The sequence below is a fragment of the Prionailurus bengalensis genome, chromosome C1 (genome assembly GCF_016509475.1).
Source record: "Prionailurus bengalensis isolate Pbe53 chromosome C1, Fcat_Pben_1.1_paternal_pri, whole genome shotgun sequence".
NCBI lineage: Eukaryota > Metazoa > Chordata > Mammalia > Carnivora > Felidae > Prionailurus > Prionailurus bengalensis.
Genome location: NC_057345.1, coordinates 52,594,020 through 52,607,542, shown reverse-complemented (window position 1 = coordinate 52,607,542; position 13,523 = coordinate 52,594,020). Strand labels below are relative to the sequence as shown.

Below are 13,523 nucleotides of genomic sequence, written 5' to 3'. Positions count from 1 at the left end.
GAAAGCCAGGGTAAGGGAGGAATGCCTTCCTCCCCACACCTAATACTGCATCTTGGGGAAGGAAAGAAATGAGTGCTAAATGCTGGACTCCCGCTGCCCCTTTACCAGCTACTTCTTGCAGGAGCTTGCACAGTACAATGCAGTGACTCACTGACAAATTGGGTTGGACAAAGGGCATGCTCAGCTCAGTTCCTCCCTTGCAAAGTGGGCAAGAGGAATGCCCTTTATGAGTGGGCAGAGGGCCGTGAGCCACATAGAGAGGAAAAGGGTAACCCAGCAGTAGATTAAGAACAGCATCAAAAAGTGCTGCTTCTTGTTGTCAGCAGTCTACATAGCTACTCTCAACAGGCAACATTTGGGGGCTGGAAGTTCCTATACAACACACAATTCTCTGGAGGGAGGAGGTAAACAGCCGCCACTAAGTTAAGCACTAAGTTAAGTACTCCAGCGGATGGGCTAACTTTCATCACACCAAAAGTTCAGGTGGGGAGAAAAAAAACAACCAATACTTTGCAGGGAGTAAGAAAATTATGGAACAACTATTAAATACCCAAGTCAGAATGAAATCCAAGAGATGAGGATATCATCTCTCTTGTGGAGAAAAAGTAGAATAAATTGCTTTGATGTACACTTAAACCCACCAGGAAATGGGGTCAATTTCCCACGAAGAACAGACAGGAGTCCTTCAAGGAAATCTAGGATTTCAGGCAGCAGGATCTGTTTTTACCTTAGGGTGTTCAATCTTCACAGACCATAAGAAAGTCATATCCTTGACAAATATTAATATAATTATAACCCAAAAGTTCCTAGCGTTGGAAGGTCTGCACCAGAGATGATTATATCATAAAATAAGGGCCAAGAAGGTGCTGAAGTTTGGCAATTTTGCCCCATCACATTCTGGGAAAAGCTCAGAGGAGGAAGTACCCTCTTGCAGGCATCCATTTAATTCACAGGAGTAGGCTGCACACATGGAACACAACCCAGGTGCTGTACAAGCACTGCCCACAGTACCTCTCCCAACCCTGTCAAGGTAAGCACCATTATGCCTCCCATTTTACAGGTGAGGAAAGGGAGTCTCCGAGAGGTAAAGTAATTTGCTGACAGAAAAGCAGTGACCTGACTTTGACACCAAGACCTCCTGATGCCAAAGCCCTTTCACATCAACGGCTCTTCCACCTGCAGAAAAAGCAACAACCACTTGGGAAACTCCTTGTTTTTAGGTAAATTCTCTCCGTCTGTTAGAAAGTGGATTTCCTTAGGTTACAGGAGTCACAGCTCCAGGTCCCATCTACAAGTGTCTTACAACTATTTCTGGGGAAAAAAAAATTGCTGATTTGAGGAGAATCAGGCAAATTCATTTGCTGGTGAAAGTACAGTGAAAACAGACATATATCAGCATCTTAGAATCACAAATTCCAAATACAGGTAGTCTTTTAGAGCAGAAAGCACTATGAGCCTGGAGTCAAAGAGGCTGGGTTTCAGGCAGGTTTCCCTAGCTACGATGACTTTAGGTGAGCCACCAACCTCACATGCCTAATTTTATTTTATTTTATTTTTTTAATGTTTATTTATTTTTGAGAAAGAGGGAGACAGAGTGTGTGCAGGGGAGGGGCCGAGAGAGAGGGAGACACAGAATCTGAAGCAGGCTCTAGGCTGAGCTGTCAGCACAGAGCCCTGTGTGGGGCTCCAACTCATAAACAGTGAGATCATGACCTGAGCCGAAATCAAGAGTCGGTCGCTTAACCGACTGAGCCACGCAGGCGCCCCCTCACATGCCTAATTTTAAAAGGAAGAGAGAAAGAGAAAGAAAGAAACCTGTTTTATTGGATTATTTGGAAAAATAATGGTAATATTACAGATGAAATAATTTTGTAAGCTGCAAAACTCTATACCAATGGAGTATTTATAATTATTTTGACTCAGCTATTTGGCTGGAATTTTACAGAGAATTTGAATCATCAGACAGATTTGAAAAAAAATACCGAGCTGCAGTCTGGCATAATGGTCAAGGACAAAGCCCTGGACTCAGAACAACTAGGTTCAAATTCTGCTTCTCTCACTTAACTTGCTGTGTGATCTAGAGTGAGTCACTAACCTTCTCTGTACCTCAGTTTTCTTATCTGGAAAATGGGGATAATAACTCACGCCTACCTCATAGGGTTCCCTGAAAACTATGGGAGTTAAAATACCTAAGGAACTTAAAATGGTTCTTGGCAGACAGGAGGCTTGATGTGTTAATCATTACTATACTATTATGATTTTCATCAAGCAAGCAAAATGTGCACTGGCATTTAGTAGCTTGCACTACAAAACAAAATCGTTGCAGCAGACGTAAGTTACATTTGACAAGCAATCCTGAAATGGACTGCATTTTAAGAGTACTCTTTGGGGTACCTTTTTGGAGAGAAAGATAAGTTCTCTTGCTCCCAGTAAAACCCTGCTTCCCCCCACCGCCCCCCCCCCACCATGAGCCCTCCTTAGTATGCAAAAAAACATACCAGGCACCACTCAAAGCCCTCTTTTTTCTCCATTACTCTCCCATCCCATGAAACCTAGCCCCGTTCCAGGGTGGAGGCCCAGTTGAAGAACTCAAGACAGCCTGGGCAAGTCCATGGAGAGTAGGGCAGCTACAGAAAGTTTGGCTCCTCTCCTCCTGTCCCCATCATAATCCTCCCCATCCTTCAAGGCTCACTTCATATCCCACTTCCTCCTGAAAGACCTCTTCCTCCTCGGCATTCTGCATCTATAATTGCCAACTCTGTACTCACTGGGTGTATAATTATTTCACAAGTGCCTATTTTAATGCCCCTAAAAGGTAAACTCTCCAAGGGCTAGTCAGAGTGCTTCTAAATTCCCCACAGTGCTTAGCATGGTACTAGAGACACCGTATGTGTGCCATAAATAATTTGGGAAGGGGTTTAATTCACTGGAAGGAGCTCAGACTCCATGTGAAGTGGTCAGATGCCAGCTAGGTCTGCACCTCTACTCCTCCTCCTCCCCAAGCCCATGGCAAATGCTACTGTCAGATCCCAGTATTCCCTCCCAGAGATCCTGGAGAAACCTTAGAATCCTTCTCAACACTGCACCACAGGCAGCCAATACCAACTGACTGGAAAAATGAACCCTTTTTGCCATCTCTGCTTTCTAGGCACTTCCTTAACTCAGTCTCCATAGCACCGGGACTTGACCACCACTGTCATACCCACCGCACTCCACTGTACAGGGCTGTTGACTTGTCTGCCTCTACTAGACCAGTGGCTTCCAAACTTTTGAGCATGGGGGCCCAATAATAACCCAGATCAGCATAAGCAGAACTGAAGCTAAAGTTTCCTAAAGCAATACTCATTTTGTTAACATAATGCACTCTGAAATTTCCTATTATATACTCTCGAAAAATGCTGGTCCTGACTGCTGCACTGTTGGGTGGAGAGATAGATAGGGACCTATATATACACTGTCAGTTATATAAACAATGTTAGTTAAGGTAACACTAGCAGCTGTAACCGATAAACTGAAATCTCAGCCCTTACTACGATAGAAGTTTCTTTCTTGCTCACATAAAACCTAAACGAGTATGGACCAACAGGTGCCTTCCATGGTGCAGTGATAAAGGGAGGGTTTCAGGATGTTTCTACCTTGCCGTATTTTCAACACATGACTTCTAGGGTTACCACGTTCAGGATCATAGCAATCCTGCCCCGGGGAAGTTTTTTATGGGCCAAGCTATTAGGTGTCACTTGTAACTGACATTCATTGCTTCCAATCTCATTCCATTGACTAATATTTAGTCACATGGCCTCACTTAACTGCAAGGAAACTGGGAAGTGTAGTCTAACCAAGTCACCAAGAAGAGATGGAAACAGATTTTCTGATCAGCTGGCAATCCCTTCCAGAAATCTGCCATTTCAAAAATCCTCCAAGGCAAGGACCTAGCCTTATTCACCTTTATATCCCTAGTGACTAGCAAAATATTTGACTCACAGTAAGTGCATAGAAAATGTATGATCAGTGAATGAATGGGGATCCCACCCAGAGTTCCAGGAGTGTCACAGTTTATGATTAGGCATTGTGATTGTTTCCAAATTCAAACCTGTACAAACCCCCTTCTCTACCCAAAGCAGAGGAGAGTCCAAAAATCTGGATTAGGGCAGGTGAGGAAGATACCAGAGAAATGGTCTTAGTGTCGTCCTTTCCATTTAGGGACTACACAGCCACTGACTCTTCCAACCACATGCCTGTTGAAAAGGACTGCAGTGGAAAAATTAAGAGCACAGGCTTCTGAGGCAGATAAGTCATGGCAGAACCTCTCTCTGGCCACATAACTACAGAACTATCACTGAGCACTATGTGTGCGGCAAGGTGCTAAGCATTTTCCATACATTATCCCCTTGTATTCTCATAATAAGCCTGTGAAGGATGCTAAAGTTCTCCCCACAATTTCCTGAGTGAGAACTGATGTCTTCTAACCCTGTGTTCCCATAGCACTTTTTCCACACCCCTTTCCTGTAATTCACTTGGGGGAGAGCTAGTTGGCATATGGAGGTATATATTTCTTTATCCTGTCTCCACAATTATACTTCAGGGATAGTGGAAACAGCATACACTTGAGAGTCAAAGACCTACATCAAATGTCTAGGTTCAAGTGCCATGTCCCAACTTAATAGTTTGTGTAAGATTCACCAAGATACCACCTAAGATTTAATTTCCTAATCTGTAGTGCTTGCTTCGGTAGCACATATACTAATTTCCTTACCTGTAAGATGGGGTCAGAAGTCCAGCCACAAAGGGCTGCTGGGACATAGAAACCTAATATCTATAAAGAACTATGCCTGGCACATAGTAGGTTCTTCAAAAAGTAAGAATTTCCCTCCTCCATTACCCTTGAGGGCAAGGGTAATGTTTTGTTCCTGGACACCAACACCATATTTGCACAAAATAAATATATAATAAATGTTAGTTGAAATGCATTGAATGACAAACTTTACTGTTAAAAAATAAAAATAAAAAACACAACGCCTGCCTTGGTCTTTAGAAGTTCTTTTTATCTCCCCTCCCCCTTCCCACACTTCATTATTCTCTTTTTGGGTAATGTGAACTTTTTTTTTTTTGTACTCAGAAATTTTAAATGGCTAACAGAGCACCTCAGGATTCTTTCCTCCGGCCATTATCCTTCTCTTTTAAGTTGTGCTCAGCAAGATTATTTGGATATTGGAGCTAAAAACGGTCAGATTACAAGTGGAGGTCCCTGAAATGTAACAGTCCCCATTGCAGGATTCTGGAATTACACCAAGCACCAGGGAGGGGTTGCTCTTCCCCAAAGAGCTCGCTGTTCTGAAAAAAGCCTTTGTTTTAAGGCTTGCAAAACTGCACTGTGGAATCTCCCATCTGGGTCCCCAGCACTGACCTGGGTACTGCTCAGTTCTAGAGTGTCTATAAGCTCCCTCTAAAATGAAACACTCAAGCATCTTAAAGTATTGTAAAAACAGCTGCTCTCTGAGTCTTGGTTCATATCTTACAGCATAATGACCATTGTTTGGGAGCCAAATTTTCTGATTTCCCCGGCAAGCCTCTGACAATGATAGCAGCTAACACACTGTGTGTTTACTAAGCCCATGGCACTGTGTTAGGTATTTCATGTTTGTTATTCCCTTACATTCCCACAAAAACCCCACAAAAATCCAAAAACTCTCCATTTTGCAGACAAGAAAACTGAGGCTCAAAAGTGCAAAGAACTTTGTCTAAGGTCACACAGCCAGGAATCAGCAAAGCCCCAGTTCAGACCCTACTCTATCAGAGTCCAAATCTCATTCCATTTCTGTCATTCCACATTACCTCTTTTAAATGGCTGTAAACGAAGGTCCTTTCTATCTAGAAATACTGGAGAAAATAACCAGCTTGAACTGGTTGGTCTTTTGAGGTCTCTTCCCCCTCTTAAAAAAAAAAATCTATGGTTCTATGGAGAGAAGGGGAAAAAAAAAGGAAATGTAGGGAGGCCAAACATTATGGGGCTTGGCTTATCAGTATTTAATAACAGCTTTTGGATCAAAACTCTACAGAACCTTATTTATAGACAGACAGTTACTGTTAAGCAGAGCCTTTTTATACAACCTTTTCATCTGAGGATGTTGTAGCCTTCTACTGCCTTTCTATTAGTGAGAGATGGGGTGTGAAATTTGCTGGCCCTGCCAAGATTATCCCATTAAATTATCTGCCCTCTTCCAGTGTAATTCACTCAGGGGCAACAGTTGGAAACTCCGGCTGGTGGATGTCCATGCCTGGGCACTCTGAGGGGGGCGGGTGTGAAGGAAAAAGTTCAGGTGGTGGGAGCATCCCAGTGACATAACATCAATCCACGTTTCACTGCCTTACCAAAATAAAGTGGATGCCACAATTATCCCATTCCTAAACAAACTGAAAACCCCAACCGAGCTTACTGCAACAAAGAGAGAGCCTTTTTACTGCTGTTTATTTTTATTTTGTATTCGTTAGCTTTTTAGATATTCCTGGCATGCAAGTCAGGCTCCGTGTAACAAGCAGCTGCATTTAGTTAAGGATTTCGAAGAGTTTTCCCCACCCCACCCTACCCCACCCCCTGCCATCCCCTCCCCCTCAACTCCAGAGAACTTTCTCAGAGTCACAGAAGACTATTGCTTTCTCTTCGTGTGTCTACAGAACAGTCTCTCCTGTCACACCCCAGGGGAATTGGTAAGGCCAGGTTGAGGCCCTTCTGTTTGAGAAAGAGGCCTCAGAGACCTGAGTGTTTCCCAACTGGGGCTGGATTTGCCAGGGTCTGGTCTACATGGGGACCTTGAAGCTGGCAAGCCAGCTCTCCCACTAAAGAGTACTTTAATAAATCACCTCTGCTCAGCCTACAAAGCCAGTCGTACACCCAGATGCAAATACAAAGGCACTTTATCAAGACACATCTCATGGCTGTTTGGAAGGAACTTCCAGACACACACATCAAGCTGCATCAAAGTTCCAATTTGTTACAACAATGTAATTCCTCCTGATGAGAGGTGCAGACCTCCAAAGGCCCTTCCGGTCTGAGTTGCAGCAAGACTGGCTCAAGGACCTCCAGGACAGAAAGAAAAATTGAAATTGGCTGTCTCCAATCATTTCTTATTACCCCTAGATATAGCTAAGAAAACATCCCATTGCTCTTAGAAAACATGGGAAAATGGCACCTTTGGCCCATATGTAGTGTAAATTTTAAGACTTACACCAGAAGGGATGCCTGGATGGCTCAGTCGGTTAAGTGTCTGACTTCAGCTCAGGTCATGATCTCAAGGTTCATGAGTTCGAGCCCTGTGCTGACAGCTCTGAACATGGAGTCTGCTTCAGATTCTGGGTCTCCCTCTCTCTCTGCCCCTCCCCTGCTCATGCTCGCTCGCTCTCTCTCTCTCTCTCTCTCTCTCTCAAAAATAAATAAACATTTAAAAAATTTTTTTAAAAAAGACTTAAACCAGGAAAGACTGTCTAGGACAGCACTTAAGAGCATGAAACCAGGGATTGTAAATCCAGCAATGCCATTTCCTAGCCATGTGACCTTAAGAAAGTAACTTACCCTTTCTGTGTCTACATTAAAATGAGCTAATTATGCCATCTCCCTCATAGATTTGTGGTGAGGATTCAGTGAGCTAATATTTGCAAAATGCTCAGAATGGTGAGTGGCCATTGTAAGGATTATCCAAGTGTTTGTTAAATAAATTACATAAACAGAAGCATCTCAGCATGCTTGGATTCAGGGAAATATATACTTAGTTGAGGTCAAAGGACTTAGCACCATTCTTCAGCTTCTCCCAAGCCCAGTAACAGCCGGCCTGGTGGGAGGGAAACTGGAAAGGGAGGAGAGGTAGAGGCTCCATGAATTGTGAAGACCTAAGCTAAGGCCCAGGACCCACCACCACCAACCCTCAACTCCTTGCAACCTACCCGGAGGTGGACTTACTGTCCCAGCCATCAAATACTCCAAATCAAAAGTTCCTATCTTTTGGGGATTGCAGTTTGTTCGGGTTTGTTTTGTTTTGTTTTTTTCTCTAGAATATCAGATTATAGCCAGAAACATACAGCCACAAAAATGCACATAAAAATTTGAATACTGTTTCTGGGGGGTCTGCATATCCTCAGTTTCACATACCCCAAGTTAAGACCCTCTCAGTTGGGTGCTCCTCTCCACTACCTGACACAGGTTGCATTTAAATCTCTTAACACTCTGGTAAGATTCTGAAAAACTAATTGACTATCCCAGTCCATGGCAAAGAAAAGATTCAAACCCACGTCTGTTAAATTTCAATGCCTGTGCTCATAACCATTAAGCCCTACTGTTAAGTCCTATTATGCTCCATTCATACCAAAAATGGGGCAAGAAAAGGAGAAGTCCTTGAAAGCGTGTTGCATTTTTTATTAAGAAAAGCAAATATTCCACCACAATTTTACACGCAACCAAAAAAGTTATTCTCTACTCATTCAACAAAAGAAATCTATGGGCCACTTACTATATAGATGTGTACACATATGTCATTTATATATAGATACACATTTACATCAACATACATACAGGCTACAAAGCATTCCATTCCCCATAGGATGCTGCATAAAATTTTCAAAAAATATTTGAAATGGGGTATCCGGTCACCATCAAACCACAGCCAAAATGGATACTAATGGATGCAGGTGACACGCCATTTAAAAACTTTAAAGTCTAATTTGAGGGCTATGTTCATCATGCAGGAGATAGATAAAGGAAAATATAGACCAAAGCTGAGTTCTTAAGAAGACTCCTAAGTAAATATCAGAAAGATAGTGCCAATATCAGAGTAGCAAAACAGCCTACCAGGTATGCTGAATCAATACTGAGGATTAAATATTTCCAACACACTGCCAGAGGCAGCTTCACCACACCCTTTGTCTACCCGGCCTCTGTGTGCCTCCCCTAGGGGGGATTTTCAGGCATCTCCAATAAAGTTTGGGCTGGCTGACTTGGCTTTCAGTGTTTTCACCAGGAAAGCTGACAGTCTTATTGCCCTCAAGAGACTCCTATTCTAAAAGTAGACAGGACAGACACCTATTAAAATGGCATTGGAAGGTTTATGAAATGACAGCAAACACAGTAGCAGGCCACCTCCCTCTGACTCTAAGAAGTAAAACACAGAATCCACAGGATACTGAGAAAGGCCCAGGTGGGTTCCTAAGGCCCTGAGTTCTGGGTAGAGTATTAATGGCTTCAGCTTCCCAGAGAGGTTGAGCTCTAGGTAGGTAGGAGGTAGACCAAGAGATCAACAATGAATAGACCAGCAAAAGTAAATACAAAGTTTTGCCCTCCTGGCTAACAAAATGGAAAAATGATGGGAGAAATACCGAGCGTCTTTTTAATAAGTAACTGAAACCTATCTCCCCTTAAGCTGATCTCTTGAGCCACTGGTTCAGTTACCTTAAGAATCCTGGATCAGACAAGAAAGTAAATTTGAGTTCCACTGGAAGATTTGTCCTCAGAGAAAAGATCAAGCATTCACAAACATGGAAAGGGATTTATAAGATGACAAATAAGACAATAATAACAGATTTGAGCTCACTATTGAAGAGTTTGGAAAAGGCAATACTCTTTTTTCTTTCTTTCTTTTTTTAAGCCTGTAGACAGTTAAACAAGACAGAGTTTGGCTGACTGCTGATAACAAGACTGTCTTACACTCAGCAAAATCATTGCATGGACATTCATTTAAAGGCAGGTGACCAAAGAAAGGTACACTCCTCCCCCGCCCACCCCACCCCCATGATATTGGAGCAACCACTGTTGAAAGGTTATGTCGAAGTTAAAGAAGTCGAGAGATGATATAACCAAATTAATCAAGGACCCACGCCAGAAGCCCTACCTTAGCTAGAATCACCCTGATTATCTCCACCTCAATTTGCTGGGCAACTTGACGTGGGAAGGATGTTTCTGTTGTTCAGGCAACATGACCCAGTTTTTATTTTTTCATCCAGGTGTTGTGGCACGGGGCCAGATGTTTGGCATCCCCAAAGGAAGCAAACATCCCAGAGACCAAGCTGTTTACATTTCATTAGGATTTTTCATCAGGAAGGTGCACTCCCTGCTGATGGACATCTTAATTACAATTAGGAGCTGTATTTACCCCCGAGGAGACTCCAGATTACCACAACCACAGTACGGGATCAATTTCGGAATATTTCTCAGAAAACGCAGTTCTAACTTCCCCGAACTCATCTCTAAGAAATCAAAATTCACACACAACTTGCTTTCAGAGTGTGTGTCCCACCACGAAAATTACGAGCTAGATTTTAGTAAAAACTAATTCCGTGGCCATGTGTACTCTATGTAGTCAATAGATCTTTCCCCCCAACTGCCAAATAGCCTAAAAGCCTTTTCTTTTCCGAAGCACAGCGCTAACTTAAAAATGAAAGATGCATGATAAAAGAGCAGAAACCTATTTATCTGCACCGGTTTGGCCTGGGAGTGGGGGAGGGCAGAATTCAGGGACTCCAGCACCCCCTCAAGGGATGCATGTTAAAAGTGAGGCCCAAGACCCCGGAGACTTTAATCAACTTTCCCCCTCCAACCTCCAAAGAATGAATCGGTTGTCTCCACAGGCACAGCCGGGCTCTTCCCTCTCATTGTGTACCGGCTCAGACGCAGCGAGGATCCAAGCTTCCCGCAGCGAACTAAGACGCTCGGGCTTTCGGTGGAGTCTTTCTCTAACTGTTCCAATTGTCTTTGGAGATTACCAAAATCAAGTATGCATTAGATGGCTTTTCCCCCCTTGTGTGTAACACACACACACACACACACACACACACACACACGTGCACGCTCGGAGCACTCTGGAGCAGCAGGCCGCCTCTGACAGCACATTTTGCACAAAGTGGCGGCGACGGCGGCAGTGCACACGTTGGGAGCCTCCAGAGGCAGGAGAGCCGGGGCCCGTGGATAAGTGAGGCCGCCCGAGCCTCAGGAGGCAAGGGCTTTTGTCTGGGTCGGTCTGCGGACAGCCTGGGCTCTCTGGGCACCACTGAAAATACAAACTCTCTCCTGGACCGCGCCTTCCGGGACGGCTGCTACTTGGGGACTCCACATACTTGCCCGAACACGGGTTAGGGCGCTTTAGGGGTCCAGCCAGAAGCTGGGGGACCAGCGGCACGGAAGTGCCCCCATCGCCCCACGCCCCCCAACCCCTCCACGCTTCCTGTCAGCGCTGGCAACTGCTGCTGGGCGCCGAGGAGGAAGCCCCCGGGCGCACCCCCGGACCCCAGCGGGGCTCCCGGGCAAATCCTCACCCGCCTCCCCGGCGCCCGGAGTCGCGTTTGCTAGACACCCCCCCTCCCGACGGGTCTCCGGCCGCCCCACCCCCCGACGGGCGCAGCGCTGCCCGGCTGCACAGCGCCAGGCAGCGGACTGGAGGGGTCGCCGAGGGCTGGGCGGGCCCGGGACCCGGCGGATGCGCCTCTTACCTTGGGCAGCGGCCCCGCGCGCAGCCAGCAACAGCGCGGCCAGCAGCGCCAGGAGCGGCGGGCGCGCCCCGCGGCGGCGCGGCCGGTGCATTCCTCCTCTCGCGGCGGCGGCGGCGGCGGCGGCGGCGGCTCCCAGGCCGCGCGCAGAACATCCACGGGCTCTGCCCGGGGTCCCGGCCACCTCGTCCCGGCCGCTCTCCCCGCAGGATGCCGGGGGCGTCTGCAAAGTTCTTTGTCCCTCTAACCTGCTCCCTCGCTCCGCCTGGCCGCCTCTGGACCCCGTACGCGCGGTCCCTCCTCAGCCCTCCGGCTGCAGCCTCGCCTCCGCCGGCCGGTCAGTCCCGAGCTGTGGGTGTCGCGCTAGCGGAAAGGCGAGTGCCCCCAGCTCGGACTCGGAGAAGAGCGCGCCCTGCGACCGGGGGCTGCCGTCCCGGGGCTCCCTTGGTGGCGGCTGCTGCAGCTCCTCCCGCTCTGCGCGCTCGCTCTCTGGCTCTCAGCTTCCCTCAACTTGTCACTTTCCACCAACTCTCCAGCCCAGCGCCCCAGCCGGACCAATGGCAGACGCGGGCCCAGGCCGGCGACCCAGCGCCCTCTGCTGCCGCCTCTCAACACCCGCACTCTCCCTGACTTCCCAGAACGTTGTGGCTCCCGCGCCTCCCGAGCACCCACCTCCCCTCCCCCCACTGAGCCTCAAACTCGCAGCGGGACCGAGGGGCCCTCGAGGCCGTTTGACAGAGGGGGAAGCCGAGGTTCAGGGAGACTTGCCCCGACTCGCAAAGCAGTCCGTGGCTGAATGGCTTCTTCAGGAGATCCAGATCCTAGCACTCTGGGCTCTGCCAGTTAGCTGTGTGCTCCTGGGTAATAGAACATTTATGGTATCACACAGTTTCCCTTTTGATTCCCTCTTTGACCCAAGTCAAATGTTTTCCCATTTTGCCTTTAATTTCTGGTTTTGTTGTATTGAAATCCATGTCATCTGTACTTCCGCCTTTTTGGAGATTTATTGAGGATTTCTCTGTGGTCAGTTTTTGTCAGTGTCCCAAGACCTCTTGAAAGAAGGTCTTTTTCTATCTTCAAAATGAGGAGATGGGTGACCGTCTCAATGTGATCTTCTTTACATTTACGTTATTTAAGTTTTCCATATCTTTGGCTTAAGCTGCTCTACCATAGGCCAAAGGGGTCATTAAACCTCCTTCTAACGGTATATTTTGTGTCTCCTGCTTAAGTGTTATGAATTTTGTGATGCATAAGGAGGCCCCTTGTTCATATAAAGTGGTGAGTACCTGCTGTGCTCCAGGCCCTGCTTTAGGCTCTGAGGATGCTAGAGCAATAGGAATACCAGTCAGTCTTGCCTTAGAGGAAGCAAAAAGCCCAGTCTATTGATAATCACTTATTGAATACTTCCTGTTTGCCTAGCGCTTTGTGTGCATTTGCTCATAAATCTTCCATTGACACTTTAAAAAAAATCATTACAAATTTTTCTATCCCTGTGCACTTTTACATAGATTTTCCCCATATTGCAGTTTTAGAAATTGAAATGCAAAAAAAAAAAAAGAGTACGTGAATTGCCAGCAGTCACACAAACAACAAGTGGCCAAGCCAAGACTCAGTCTCTTTACCATGACAGGACTAAAAGTTCTTGGCCAGTACCTGGCATATAACAAGGCCTCGGTCAGTGGCAGTGGTCCTTATTATTGCTGCAGGAATCACCTCTAAGAACTCAGCTTTAGGATTTTACAATGAGCAGTCACCTCAGGGAGGGCAAGGACTTTGTAGCCCAAAGTACGTCCAGCAGGTCACAGACTCTACCTAGACTTGCAGGCCTCTGCCTTCAGGCAGGTGAATGACTAAGCCTTGTGGGACAAACAGTCACTTATTAGTCTCCAAGACTTCAGGGCAAGCGTGTCCCCAGCTGCCACGGTAGCTTTCCCCCTTTCTATCACTCTGACCTGAGGTCAAGGAATGATAGACAGAGAGGCCTTGGGTCAACCAGTTCATTGCCCAAATAGGTCTGTCCTCCAAGTTCCTCTGCCTGAGACCCATTCAATCCTGTCTCA

General features: G+C 46.3%; 1 protein-coding gene across 1 annotated transcript in view; it reads right to left on the bottom strand.

Moving 5' to 3' along the window:
- The window catches only part of ROR1 (receptor tyrosine kinase like orphan receptor 1), a 400,652-nt gene extending 388,632 nt beyond the window's left edge, over positions 1-12,020 (bottom strand). The window contains exon 1 of the mRNA XM_043575173.1: positions 11,467-12,020. Coding sequence (XP_043431108.1) covers positions 11,467-11,557 — 91 coding nt within the window. The 5' untranslated portion in view covers positions 11,558-12,020. The remainder of the gene's footprint in view (positions 1-11,466) is intronic.
- Positions 12,021-13,523: the final 1,503 nt, after the last annotated feature.